Raw genomic sequence first — 15,394 nt, 5'->3', positions numbered from 1 at the left:
CTTGCTGCGAATGCCTTTCACCTTTTCAAAACTGCTGCAAAGCAGTTCTTCTCTCTCACCATTCTTCAAAATGACAATGAATGGACGGCGTTTTCTGAGCCACGATCAACTCCCCAATGTCCTCTACTGGGCAAACCGATGGCTTTCTAGAATCTTCCAATAGCTCGGGATTAGAATGCTGCTCAAGTTTACACAAAATGTCTGACAGCTGCCTGTCTTTCAGTCAGAAATACTGCACCCCCCCCCCCCCCCCCCCCGCACTGTCCGATGAAGAGCCAGATTAACAGGAGAACATCGAGGATATTATTATCAGTGAAATATACAGGCAGCACGGTGGCACAGTGGTTAGCACTGTTACCTCACGCGCTGAGGTCCCAGGTTCGATCCCGGCTCTGGGTCACTGTCCGTGTGGAGTTTGCACATTCTCCCCGTGTCTGCGTGGACTTTGCCCCCATAATCCAAAGATGTTCAATGTAGGTGGATTGGCCACGCTAAATTGCTCCTTAATTGGAGAAAATGAATTGGGCACTCTAAATTTATTTTTAAAAAATCAATGAAATACACCTCGAGACACTTCACATACTGGCGGTCACAGCAATGCCCTTCTAGTTGTCCAATAATGCCTGCCCATGCCGTTATCTTCAGAGGTCAGCGAGCCCCCATGGACAAACAGCCTTTCTCTTATAACCGGATTTTTAAGCCTATTTCACAGCAAAAACCCTCACCGTTCCCCTGCGGGAAGCTTCTCCCACACAAATTTGTTTGGCTAGGGTAATCCACAGTCCCACTCTCATCGCCAGACTGAGATATCTGGGGCGGGACTTTCTCCGCCTCCAGCCCCATGTTTCGCGGCGGTGCAGGTGGCTGGTCATTGGCCGGCAGCACAGTGATCGAGCTACCCTGCTTTGGGCTGCACTAGTTATAATCTCATTGAATGGAGGAGCAGACACAATGGGCCGAATGGCCTATTTCTGCTCCTATGTCTTGTGGCAGTGTAATAGATGAATAATGGGTGGAGCTGTTGCTAATTAATTCACTACATGCCCGTTAAAGGTTAGATAGAAAGGCTGCACGGTGGCGCAGTGGTTAGCATTGCTGCCTCACAGCGCCATGGTCCCAGGTTCAATCCTGGTTCGGGGTCACTGTCCGTGTGGAGTTTGCACATTCTCCCCGTGTTTGCGTGGGTTTCACCCCCACAAACCAAACATGTGCAGGTTAGGTGGATTGGCCACACTAAATTGCCCCATCATTGAAAAAAAAAATGAATTGGATACTCTAAATTCATTTTTAAAAAAAAGGTTAGATAGGATGTTGAAATGTAGAATAATCTTGTTTCTCCTCCACATTTAGATGGAACAAGAGTAACCCGGATCAATACGCTCTGCAGTACACCGATGGGATACAAACCTACATCACCGAGACGGTCAGTTGGCATGGTTACCTGCATGGTGGGGGGGGGGGGGGGGGGGGGGGGGGGGGGAGGTGAAAGGGAAGGGAGGCTTTCACACTCCGAACCTCACTGATGGAAGTTCAGCATCACACATTGAGCTGTCACCACGTGCAACCTTGCAAATGATGTCACAGCGAGAATGTGGCATGTCGATGGTCAACCCCTCTCCAAAATGGTGACGACACTCCTATCCCTGGTTCATATCCCCTTCCAAACAATGCATTAAATGTGAGGGGCGAGTGTTCTGTCTGTGGAGTGCAGTGATGTACACTAGTGAGCAGAACATTCTTGAATTTAAAAAAAAATAAAGTTAGTGTATCCAATTCTTTTTTTTTCCAATTAAGGGGCAACTTAGCGTGTCCAATTCACCTAGCCTGCACATCCTTTTGGGTTGTGGGGGCGAGACACTAGGCGAATATACAAACTCCACAAGGAGAGTGACCCGGGGCCGGGATTGAATCCGGGTCCTCAGCGCCGTGCTAACCACTGCGCCACAATGCCGCCCCAGAACGGTCTTGAAGGGCAGGTGTATGGATTCTCTGTTAATAATGGAGACTTCTTCAAGGCTTCCAAGGCTTATGCAGGGTTGTAAGTGGGGGTGAAGGTTCCATGGATGTTTTGGTCAGGTTCTGGGAATACAGGACTGTGTACCTTTCTGGAGCTCAGCTGCAGTAGTGAGTGACTGAGCAATGGTTGGAAGACAGTGAGGGGGCCTTGTTTTCAACCATGCTCAGAAATTTATGCACCATTGGTAAGGAAGGTATGCTAAACCTTTATAGAACGCTGGTTAGGCCTCAGCTGGAGTTTTGTGTTTAGATCTGAGCACTACAGTTTCAGAAGGCTGTCAAGAGGATGCAGAGGAGATTTACTCGAATGGCACCAGGGATGAGAGGCTCCAGTTATGTGGAGAGACTGGAGAAGCTAAGGTTATTCTTCTTTAAAACGGAGAAGGTTGAGGGGAGTTTTAATGATTTAAGATAAATTGGTAAGAGAGGCAGAGCAGGAAATGAGAATATTTATTCACAGCGAGTTGTTGTGATCTGGAACGTGTGGCTGAAAGGTTGTCAATTCAATAGGAGCTATCAAAAGGGGATTTTTGAAGTATTTGAAGAGGAAAAACATTGTAGGCCCATGAGGAAGTAAGTGGGGGGTGTCAACCTGGGCTTGTGTCAATCTGAAGAAGATTTCCTCCACTTGAGTATTGATGCTTGCTCCGGACTTGATGCTTATTGGGTGAACTGGGCATCTTTGTGTTGAAGGTCCAGGTTATTCGCCCTGAGTGGAGAACTGTGAAAGTTGCACGGTGTCAGACGATCACTGCACCAGCCTTTATGGATGGCCCAAAGGACCCCAATGGAAAACCACGGTGTGAGGGTGGGGCAGGCTGGGGTGGGTTGGGACAGGTTGGGAGGAGGAAGTCTCTGCCTGGTTTACCCTGATGCATTTAGCCGTCAAGCCCAGCTCAGTATACAGGCACTCTAAAGCAATCCCAGTCCCTGCCCCCAGACCAATGGTGAAGCATTGTGCCTTGTTTGGGCTGGTGATCTGTGTTACGACATCCTGGGCTAGTGCACGGTCACTTCCAGCCCCACCTGTTCTGGAGTCATATCACAAGTAAATTAACCAATAATTCTTAGAAAAATATCTGAAGTCTCTGGCCCTTGGCTGTCCAATAATTACAGTCACCAGGTTTGTAAGTTTAAACACAATCACTGTTTATTTATAACAGAAATTATAATTAAATCTGCAGCCATTACAACTGGTTAACTATTTTTTAATTCCTAATTTCCCCCGTTATAACTCTTCCCCACCCCTCAACCCTATATATATATATTACACACACCCACACACACACGACAGACAAACACAGAGGGGACGAAACGGGTGGAAAAATATAAGTAAACGAGAAAAAGAGTATGTTGTTTCAGATTAGTGTTTCCAGTGCTTTACTCCTGTTCAAACCTCTTTCAGTTCGAGATTTTTACTGTCGGTTCATTCTGTAATGTCAGGAATGCAGCATTCACAGTCTTTCTGGAGTGAGAGCAGAGTCCTGGTCTTTTCTAGCAGGCTGTAATAGTTTTCCTGCAGATTTATTCATTCATCCAGGCTCTCTGCAGCTTCAGGAATACAGTACTCGGTCTTTCTGGGCGAGGGTGGAAAAGCAGGTTGTTGTCTTTCTGTGTCCAGAAGTCAAACTGAGCTCCTTGGGACTCTAAAAAAACGGGACAGGATCCAATCACCACCTGCTACCGGGCAGAGTACGGCCTTCTGGGTCAATTCACTACCCCCCCAAGCCAATCAATCAAACCGAGTCCCAGCTCCTCTCTCTGGTGCTGAAAAGTCTGAAGCCCCTATTTAACTAGCAGAGTGTTGTTTCCTCATTCTCTTTGCTGCTTGACTTAAAGATATGTTTCCATTAATCATCCATGGATCAAAAATAATAACGACAAAATAAGAGAAAGGGGAAATAAGGGAATTATCAGGAAGGCCCCTTACATCGATGTGAGGATTTTGAAGGTACTGGCCTAGTGATACTGGGGAAAGGAAGGGGTGCATGTGGGGGAATGTGCGACTGTCACTCACAGAACTTAATAACCGTCTTTTTAATTTGTTACAGAATCGACACGAAATTAAGAATGGCAGTATATTGCGCCTGACTACAGCCCCTGTAAGTGCCCCATGGCGGGACCATTGCCTTTTACCAAGATTATAAAGTCTAGAATATAAAAGAAATGTCCTTTACAACCATCAACCCCGTTCATCTGCCTCTATCGCACCCTTTTCACATTTTCTCCAGATATGGAAAGCATTAAAATCTTCAATTCCTGCAACGCTTTCAACATAGCAAAGCATAAAGAGGTACTTCACTGAAACATTGTCAAACAAGGCAGGGCACTGAGTCCCAGGTCAGGTGACCAAAGAGGTAGATTTTGAGAAGCGTCTTAAAGGAGAAGAGCGAGACATGGAGGGAATTCCAGAGCTTGGGGCGTAGGCAGCTGAAGGAAGCAGTGATGGAATTGGGGGAAGACAGAATTAGAGGAGTGCCGATATCTTCGCGGGTTATGGCTCTGGAGGAGCTTACAGAGAACCAAAGGTGTGAGGTAGAGGGATGAGAACTTTAGAAACAAGTTGTCGGATCAGGGTCGTACGAGGAGACTATGCCAGTGAGCACAGGGGACACCCTCATTGCCACAGATTATCGAGTAACAGTCCACGTTTCGTCAGGATCCCACCTGACCTGCTCAGCACCTACCTCAGGAGAGACTCCATCTGGGAGTCCTTGACTACCTCCTATCTTCCACCATCCTATATTTGTGTATCAGCTAGCCTTCGCTTCAAATGCAGGTCCAGGTGGTGAGCTATTTGGTTGTTTGCTCAGCATGTCTGGTCCTGTTGATATTGAGGCCTGTTGAAGCCGCTTCCTGAGAGTCATGGACTGAGCTGAGCTCTAGTTCTGGCTTGTATGACCTACAGTGGCTCCTGGTTAAGGAACACCCCAATTTTAAAACTCTTATCCTTGTTTCCAACTCATCCCTCCCCATCTCTGTAAATCAGTCTCTCTCTCCGTCTCTCTCTCCCACTCTCTTTTCCTCTCTCCTTTAAGCCATTCTCAATAAATTAGCTCATGGTCATCTGTCTTGATGTCTCCTTATATTGGTCTGTATAGATTTTATGTTTGTTAACACTCCTGTGAAGTATCTGGTGATGGATGTTAAAGATGGTAGATAAATACAGGTTATTGTTGCCTAGAATCTGTAGCCACTGAACCCGGGGAGAATCTTAATGAAAATGTGTTTGAATATTCTCTGTCCTGTCAATGAAGGGAACGGTCGAATTCTAGATGTGGGGTTTCGGGAGCTTGCACCTGCCAACAACCCACCCTCCACATCGGCAGGGAGAGGGTTGGCTGACATGGTGTCCTCCTCACACTCTCACCGCTGCTTTCCAATGGGGCTTTGAGTCATTGCAGCAACTCCTGCTCTCTCAGCAATTCTCCCGCTTTTCCCATCTTGCTCGCTGTCTCCTGCAGCTGGTGGGTGGGGCTCTCAGGAACTGGGCGTGAGGGGATTACCACGGTCATTCGCCCCACAGTAGCTGCCTCCCGTCCCTGGAGAAGTCCCTGACTACATACAATTTGCGTCTTCTTCTGCCGGTGACAGGTCTGAGCACAGAGCCCTGTTAATGTCTGTAGTGAGCCTCCTGGTGTTCGCTCGAGGTACTGCCCACTTGGTAGATAAACCCTTTCTCTCACTGTTTACCTAAACTTAGTGATGGTAAAGGCATCTTTGCTTTTTTTTTAAATATAATTTTTATTGGAATTTTTTACAGAAAATATAAAAAATAACGACAAGCAATGAAATGCAACAAAATAACCCATAATAACTGTAACACCCCCAGACCATATGTATCCCATCCCCCCACCCCCCAACCCCAATGAACAACAAAAGAACTTAAAAATAAATTAAAATTAAATAAACAAACATAGTCATTGACCGCCTACCCCCCTTTTCCCTCCCCCTTCCCCCCTCCCCCCCGGGTTGCTGCTGCTACTGTCCCGGTACCCTATCGTTGAGCCAGAAAGTCGAGAAAAGGTTGCCACCGCCTAAAGAACCCTTGTACCAACCCTCTCAGGGCGAATTTGACCTTCTCGAGCTTAATGAAACCCGCCATGTCATTGATCCAGGTCTCCACGCTTGGGGGCCTCGCATCCTTCCATTGTAGCAAGATCCTTCGCCGGGCTACTAGGGACGCAAAGGCCAGCACACCGGCCTCTTTCGCCTCCTGCACTCCCGGCTCCACCCCAACCCCAAAAATCGCGAGTCCCCACCCTGGCTTGACCCTGGATCCCACCACCCTCGACACCGTCCTCGCCACCCCCTTCCAGAACTCCTCCAGTGCCGGCATCTTTGCTTTTAAAGTCAACTGTACTCGTATGGTCTTTTTTTTGTGTTTGAGCGGTACTCAGCAACGCATTAAAAATATTTTTTTTTAAAAGAAATTTAGAGTGCCCAATTCATTTTTTCCAATTAAGGCGCAATTTAGCGTGGCCAGTCCACCTTCCCTGCACATCTTTAGGTTGTGGGGGTGAAACCCACGCAAACACGGGGCGAATGAGCAATCTCCAAATGTACAGTGACCCAGAGCCGGGATCGAACCTGGGACCTCGGCGCCGTGAGGCAGCTGTGCTGCCCACTGCGCCACCATGCTGCCCTTAAAAAGAATTTATAACCAAGGCATATAAATATAGTACCGGACGCCAGACGGAACAGAGAGAAGTTATGAACGATTCTGTTCTATGGAATGGGATGTTAGGACCACCACCTTCACTGCCAGTTTCTGGAGGGCAAGTAGGGATGGGCAATAAATGCTGGCAAAACCAAATCCCATAAATGAATTTTTTTTAAAAAGGAAAGCCAGACCAGAAACTGGGATTGGAATCCAGGATGGCTTTTTAAAAATAAATTTACAGTATCCAATTAAGGGGCAATTTAGCGTGGCCAATCCACTTAACCTGCACATTTTTGGGTTGTGGGGTGAAACCCACGCAAACACGGGGAGAACGTGCAAACTCCACACAGTGACCCAGATCCTCAAAGCCGTCCGCAGCAGTGCTAGCCATTGGCCCACCGTGCTGCCCCAGGATAGATTTCAAAAGGAAAATGGGCAAATAACTGAAAACAATGAAGTAAAAAGTTCTGGAGTGGGGCCCGAAGTGGGTAGCTGCATCAGAGAGCATGCAGTGTACCAAATACAGTCTGTGCATTATTCACACACACACATATATACACAAACACATATATATATACAAATATATTTAAATGTATACGTTTATAGTATATAGGTTTTTTTAAGGGGCAATGTACGCTTTCTCTCCCTCTAATAGTGCAAGGGTGAGCCATTCAGTTCCTGGGGCCTGCCCCACCATTCATGGCTGAACTGACTGTGGCTTCAATTTCACTTTTCTGCCGACCTCAAATACCCTCTCACTCCCTCAGCAGACTAGGATCTATCTGTCCCTGCTGTAAAAATATTCAGTGTCCCAGCCTCCAATGTTCTCAGGGGCAGAGAGTCCCACAGACTCTCAACCACCATGAGAGAAAAACATTCTCCTCACTTCCATCCCAAGTGGAAAATCTCTTACTTTTTAAACGGTGTCACCCTAGAACATAGAACATAGAACATAGAACGATACAGCGCAGTACAGGCCCTTCGGCCCTCGATGTTGCACCGACATGGAAAAAATCTAAAGGCCATCTAACCTACACTATGCCCTTATCATCCATATGCTTATCCAATAAACTTTTAAATGCCCCCAATGTTGGCGAGTTCACTACTGTTGCAGGTAGGGCATTCCACGGCCTCACCACTCTTTGCGTAAAAAACCCACCTCTGACCTCTGTCCTATATCTATTACCCCTCAATTTAAGGCTATGTCCCCTCGTGCTAGCCACCTCCATCCGCGGGAGAAGGCTCTCGCTGTCCACCCTATCTAACCCTCTGATCATTTTGTATGCCTCTATTAAGTCACCTCTTAACCTTCTTCTCTCTAACGAAAACAACCTCAAGTCCATCAGCCTTTCCTCATAAGATTTTCCCTCCATACCAGGCAACATCCTGGTAAATCTCCTCTGCACCCGTTCCAAAGCTTCCACGTCCTTCCTATAATGAGGCGACCAGAACTGTACGCAATACTCCAAATGCGGCCGTACTAGAGTTTTGTACAACTGCAACATGACCTCATGGCTCCGGAACTCAATCCCTCTACCAATAAAGGCCAACACACCATAGGCCTTCTTCACAACCCTATCAACCTGGGTGGCAACTTTCAGGGATCTATGTACATGGACACCGAGATCCCTCTGCTCATCCACACTACCAAGAATTTTACCATTAGCCAAATATTCCACATTTCTGTTATTCTTTCCAAAGTGAATCACCTCACACTTCTCCACATTAAACTCCATTTGCCACCTCTCAGCCCAGCTCTGCAGCTTATCTATGTCCCTCTGTAACCTGCAACATCCTTCCGCACTGTCTACAACTCCACCGACTTTAGTGTCATCAGCAAATTTACTCACCCATCCTTCCGCGCCCTCCTCTAGGTCATTTATAAAAATGACAAACAGCAACGGCCCCAGAACAGATCCTTGTGGTACGCCACTCGTAACTGAACTCCATTCTGAACATTTCCCATCAACTACCACTCTCTGTCTTCTTTCAACTAGCCAATTTCTGATCCACATCTCTAAATCACCCTCAATCCCCAGCCTCCGTATTTTCTGCAATAGCCGACCGTGGGGAACCTTATCAAACGCTTTACTGAAATCCATATACACCACATCAACTGCTCTACCCTCGTCTACCTGTTCAGTCACCTTCTCAAAGAACTCGATAAGGTTTGTGAGGCATGACCTACCCTTCACAAAACCATGCTGACTGTCCCTAATCATATTATTCCTATCTAGGTGATTATAAATCGTATCTTTTATAATCCTCTCCAAAACTTTACCCACCACAGACGTTAGGCTCACCGGCCTATAGTTACCGGGGTTATCTCTACTCCCCTTCTTGAACAAAGGGACCACATTTGCTATCCTCCAGTCCTCTGGCACTATTCCTGTAGCCAACGATGACCTAAAAATCAAAGCCAAAGGCTCAGCAATCTCTTCCCTGGCTTCCCAGAGAATCCTAGGATAAATCCCATCCGGCCCCGGGGACTTATCTATTTTCACCTTGTCCAGAATTGCCAACACTTCTTCCCTACGCACCTCAATGCCATCTATTCTAATAGCCTGGGTCTCAGCATTCTCCTCTACAATATTATCTTTTTCTTGAGTGAATACTGACGAAAAGTATTCATTTAGTATCTCGCTTATCTCCTCAGCCTCCACACACAACTTCCCACCACTGTCCTTGACTGGCCCTACTCTTACCCTAGTCATTCTTTTATTCCTGACATACCTATAGAAAGCTTTTGGGTTTTCCTTGATCCTATCTGCCAAAGACTTCTCATGTCCCCTCCTTGCTCGTCTCAGCTCTCTCTTTAGATCCTTCCTCGCTTCCTTGTAACTATCAAGCGCCCCAACTGAAACTTCACGCCTCATCTTCACATAGGCCTCCTTCTTCCTCTTAACAAGAGATTCCACTTCTTTGGTAAACCACGGTTCCCTCGCTCGACCCCTTCCTCCCTGCCTGACTGGTACGTACTTATCAAGAACATGCAATAGCTGTTCCTTGAACAAGCTCCACATATCCAGTGTGCCCAACCCTTGCAGCCTACTTCTCCAACCAACACATCCTAAGTCATGTCTAATGGCATCATAATTGCCCTTCCCCCAGCTATAACTCTTGCCCTGCGGGGTATACTTATCCCTTTCCATCACTAACGTAAAGGTCACCGAATTGTGGTCACTGTTTCCAAAGTGCTCACCTACCTCCAGATCTAACACCTGGCCTGGTTCATTACCCAAAACCAAATCCAATGTGGCCTCGCCTCTTGTTGGCCTGTCAACATATTGTGTCAGGAAACCCTCCTGCACACATTGTACAAAGAACGACCCATCTAATGTACTCGAACTATATCTTTTCCAGTCAATATTTGGAAAGTTAAAGTCTCCCATAACAACTACCCTGTTACTTTCGCTCTTTTCCAGAATCATCTTCGCCATCCTTTCCTCTACATCCCTAGAACTATTAGGTGGCCTATAGAAAACTCCCAACAGGGTGACCTCTCCTTTCCTGTTTCTAACCTCAGCCCATACTACCTCGGAAGAAGAGTCCCCATCTAGCATCCTTTCCGCCACCGTAATACTGTCCTTGACTAGCAGCGCCACACCTCCCCCTCTTTTGCCCCCTTCTCTGAGCTTACTAAAACACCTAAACCCCGGAACCTGCAACAACCATTCCTGTCCCTGCTCTATCCATGTCTCTGAAATGGCCACAACATCGAAGTCCCAGGTACCAACCCATGCTGCCAGTTCCCCTACCTTATTTCGTATACTCCTGGCATTGAAGTAGACACACTTCAAACCACCTACCTGTACACTGGCACCCTCCTGCGAAGTCAAATCTGTGCTCCTGACCGCTATACTCTCAATCTCCCGTACCCCAAAACTACAATCCAGGTTCCCATGCCCCTGCTGAATTAGTTTAAACCCCCCCAAAGAGCACTAACAAATCTCCCCCCCAGGATATTGGTGCCCCTCAGGTTCAGGTGTAGACCATCCTGTCTATAGAGGTCCCACCTTCCCCAGAAAGAGCCCCAGTTATCCAGAAATCTGAATCCCTCCCGCCTGCACCATCCCTGTAGCCACGTGTTTAATTGCTCTCTCTCCCTATTCCTCATCTCACTATCACGTGGCACGGGCAACAACCCAGAGATAACAACTCTGTTTGTTCTCGCTCTGAGCTTCCATCCTAGCTCCCGAAAGGCCTGCCTGACATCCTTGTCCCCTTTCCTACCTATGTCGTTAGTGCCAATGTGGACTACGACTTGGGGCTGCTCCCCCTCCCCCTTAAGGACCCGGAAAACACGATCCGAGACATCACGTACCCTTGCACCTGGGAGGCAACATACCAAACGTGAGTCTCTCTCGCTCCCACAAAATCTCCTATCTGTGCCCCTGACTATTGAGTCCCCAATTACTAATGTTCTACTCCTTTCCCCCCTTCCCTTCTGAGCAACAGGGGCAGACTCCGTGCCAGAGGCCCGTACCCCATGGCTTAGTTCTAGTCTCTCCCACAAGAGGAACATCCTCTCCACATCCACCCTGTCACATCTCTTCAGAATCTTAAATATTTCAGTCAGATCGCCCCTCACTCCAGGGTAAAAATAAACGTTTGCAAAATAAATATTGCCCCTTTTAAAAGGGTAATTGTTTTTTCAAGTAGTGGGGACCACGAGTTGTCGGGTAGCTGGGATGATGCGGGTTGGGGGGGGGAGGGGCGGTAGTGTAGTGTGTGTCTTCAGGGCTTCTCTGCCTCCATTGGCCTAACCGTGGAGGAAATTTGGCCAAAACCCCAGTTGCACATAATCGGGGAATATTTCCAAAGTTTATTATATCATAGAATCCCTACAGCGAAGAAGGAGGCCATTCAGCCCATCTGCACCGACCCTCCTAAAGAGCATCCTACCCAGGCCCATGCCCGGCCCTATTCCTGTATTCCCACCTCAGCTTTGGACACTGGGGAGCAATTTAGCACAGCCAATTCACCTAACCTGCACATCATTGGAATGTGGGTGAAAACCAGAGCACCCGAAGGAAACCCACGCTGACACGGGGAGAACATGCAAACTCCACACAGTTACCCATGAATGGTATTGAATCTGGGTGCCTGGCGCTGTGAGACAGCAGTGCTAACCACTGTGCCATCCAATGGCAAAGGGAATATGGAGCAGAAGAACCCTCTTTACCACGGATCCAGCATCATCCATCTCAGTTACTGATCAGCAAGACTGAGAGCTGCAAGGGTGCCAGCAGGGCACTGCTTTAAGAGAAGTGGTCCCCACTCCTTCAAAAATGCATACGTTTTAAAAGGGTGATGCACAAGTGACCAGCCACGGGAAAGGTGGGCGTGATGAAAGAGGTAAACCGTTAGATCATATCTGACCGTCAAAGTTTTATTAAAGGTTCATTTCAATTGAAAGTGGTGATCAGTGTAGCCTGTGGCTGGGCATGTGGGCAAGGTACTCGAGGCAAGGGTCAGGAACAGCCGGAGGTGGGAGGTAAATGTGGTGGGCAGGATGGGGGGTGTGGCTGAAGTGTAGAAAACAACTATTCCTTGGGGCCTACAGCAGTTCTCTGCATCCGATTTAACTTTCTACCATTGAGAAAATATCAAGTCCTAGGCTGGGATTTTCCAGTCCTGCCCTCCCTAGGACTGGAAATTCCTGCCTAACCGGTCTGTCATATCTACCATCCCACCAGCTGCAGGCGTGACAGGAAATCCCTGTCCTTGTTTCTGAGTTACTGTGAGGCCCCTTTTAAAATACAGAGGTAGTGGAAATGTCAGAGGACTAGCAATCCAATGGCCCAGGCTACATATCCGAGGATGTGTGTTCGATTCCCACCATGGCAGATGGTGGAATTTTTTATTTTTTATTTTGGATTACCCAATTATTTTTCCAATTAAGGGGCAATTTAGCGTGGCCAATCCTCCTACTCTGCACATTTTTGGGTTGTGGGGGCGAAACCCACGCAGACACGGGGAGAATGTGCAAACTCCACACGGACACCAGAGCCGGGATCGAACCTGGGACCTCAGCGCCGTGAGGCGGTTGTGCTAACCACCAGGCCACCGTGCTGCCCCGATGGTGGAATTTTAACATCAATTCATAAATCTGGATTCGCTAATGTCCTTTAGGGAGGGAAGCCTGTCGGCCTTACCTAGACTGGCCCACATGTGACTGCAGACCCACAGCAATGTGGTTGACTCTTAACTGTCCTCTGAAAAGGCCCGGCTAACCACTCGGTTCAAAGGGCAATCAGAGATGGACAACATCGCGAGCCCACATTCCATGAAGTTTATTGATTTCAGGAGTGTGACAGTTTCAAATCTGTCTAGTTCAGCAATAACTTGTATTTATATTTTTTATTATCATTTATAATGTACCTTCAGCCTCATAAAATATCTCAAGGCCATTTCACACGAGCATTATCAAACAGAATTCGACGCCAAGTCGCTTGAGGAACTATGAGAACATGTGCCTGTGATAGTATGACTAAGGGTATTACGGTACCTATGAGTGTGAGCTGCCATTGGTGCAGAGGACTCGCTGCCCATTGGCCCAGGTATTGTGTGCCTCTTAGCCCGATTGGCTAAGAGGAAGGTAGCTCCGCCTATGAGGCGGGGTATAAGAACCCGTGTTCCCCGGCAGCCAGCCATTCTCCTGTACGTCTGCTGCCGGGTCCACTTCTTGCTAATTAAAGCCTTTCGTTTGGACTTCACCTACGTTTCGTGTCCATTGATTGTGCATCAGTGCCCAAACATTTCAGTGAAAGAGGGGTAGATTTTACTGAGCAGCAGAAAGGGGGAGATGGGGGCCATGGGAGAAAATCTCAACAATTCAGGCCTCTGCAGCTAGAGGTACGACTAACAGCTGGGTTTGTTCAGGAGGTTTGGGGGTGCCAGAAGAGGCCATAATTGGAGGAACACAGATATCCCGGAGGGTGCTGGGGCTGGAGAAGGCTACAGACATCAAGAGGAGAGAGAGACCATGGAGGGATTTGATCTCTAGGATGAAAATTTTAAATTTAAGGCATTGTTGGGGTAGGAACAGGTCAGAAAGCACAGAGGTGATGTTTGAATGTTCCAGTAGCCAGAGATGCTTCTACGGATGAATAGACCTACAAGCGCGCACACACACACACATCTGAGTATCCATTCTGACTCTGCTCCCTCAATAATCCTGCAATCCTGGGCAGCACAGTGGATTAGCCCTGTTGCCTCACGGTGCCGAGGTCCCAGGTTCGATCCCGGCTCTGGGTCACTGTCTGTGTGGAGTTTGCACATTCTCCCCGTGTTTGCATGGTTTTCACCCCCACAACCCAAACATGTGCAGGGTAGGTGGATTGGCCACACTAAATTGCCCCTTAATTGGAAAAAATGAATTGGGCACTCTTTAAAAAAAAAAAAAAAAAAAATTTAATAAATAAATAATCCCCGATGATTTTTCATGGGTCCCTTGGTAAATTGTAAAAGTTGGCTCTTCATCTGTTTCTGTTCCTGCCCCAGGGTCGAGAAGCTGAGAATCTCTACACTGGCATCCAGAGCGGTAACTACGACGTGCGTTCTGATTCACTGAAGGGACTGGCCGTTCTCTCCAAGGACATCACCTTCGCCCAGGAGTTCATCAGTAAGGACGGGATCGCTGTGTTGGTCCACATTGTGGAGAATGGCAATGAGTGAGTAGGAAGTTTGACTCCATGACTAGACATTCTCAGTGCTCGCAGGACAGGGAACGGAAGAGGATTTTTATTTATATCACTGACCTTCTCAGGAGATTACAAGGTGCTTTGCACCCAATAGAGTGATGTTTGAAGCTCGTTGGCTGTTGTAAGGTAGGAATGTGAGGGCCAATTTGTGCACAGTAAGCTCCCACAAACAGCCAATGTGGTGATGACCGCTTCATCTCTCTTATCGCTATTGGCAGCAGGATTGGTTAACGACACCCGGGAGATCTCCACTGTTCGTGCAAAATAGCCCATTTGCCTGGACCAGCAGAGGGGGCTTCAGTTTAACGTCTCCTCTGAGCGATGATACCTTTAAGAGCGCAGCACTCCCTCAGTACCACAATGGGGTACCGGCCTAGTGTTTGCACCCTGGAATAGGGCTTGAACCCCCACAACCTTGTGGTTCCGAGGGGGTGAGCGAGCCACCCGCTAAGCCAAGGCTGACACCGGAGTACCATTGTATCCTGCCCCGAGCTCAGGGCAATTCCATTAATTAGCCTGTGCGGTTACCATGTCAGTGGGACACAGTATTGCTGAGAAGGTGTCGCGGAGGGAAAGTCACCCATGAACCTGTTTACTCTTTGAACTTCTCAGTTAAAAATGGCAATGTGACCAACGTGCTTGCCAAGATTCGAATCCAGATCGGTTTTCACAAGCACAAATCGGGGTTGAAGTGAGACTTTGAATGCAAGGTTATCGTGGAAAAGAGTGAACCCAATTAGTCGCTCCTCGCTAGCAGCGGTAATCAATTTGGCATCAAACACCCAACTTCCTTGTCCGTTGGTTGTCAGTCACCAAGAATAAGCAATAACAGGTGGCTGTTGAAGTCGGTTTGATGGAACAGACCGGGGCTCTTTTCCCTAGTAAAGAGAAGGCCGAGAGATGTCGTGATAGATGGTTGTTGAAATTATGTCAGAATTTAGAGAGTTGAAATAGAGAGAGTGGGGCAGTACGGTGACCTAGTGGTTAGCACAGCTGCCTCACGGTGCTG

General features: G+C 47.7%; 1 protein-coding gene across 1 annotated transcript in view; it reads left to right on the top strand.

Annotated features, from left to right (window-relative positions):
- Positions 1-15,394, top strand: part of elmo3 (engulfment and cell motility 3) — a 207,185-nt gene that overhangs the window by 65,035 nt on the left and 126,756 nt on the right. Inside the window, exons 4-6 of the mRNA XM_038807072.1 lie at positions 1,351-1,423; positions 4,068-4,118; positions 14,186-14,355. Coding sequence (XP_038663000.1) covers positions 1,351-1,423; positions 4,068-4,118; positions 14,186-14,355 — 294 coding nt within the window. The remainder of the gene's footprint in view (positions 1-1,350; positions 1,424-4,067; positions 4,119-14,185; positions 14,356-15,394) is intronic.

This window comes from Scyliorhinus canicula, chromosome 9, assembly GCF_902713615.1.
Source record: "Scyliorhinus canicula chromosome 9, sScyCan1.1, whole genome shotgun sequence".
NCBI classification, from domain to species: domain Eukaryota; kingdom Metazoa; phylum Chordata; class Chondrichthyes; order Carcharhiniformes; family Scyliorhinidae; genus Scyliorhinus; species Scyliorhinus canicula.
This window is presented reverse-complemented; position numbering and strand designations above follow the sequence as displayed.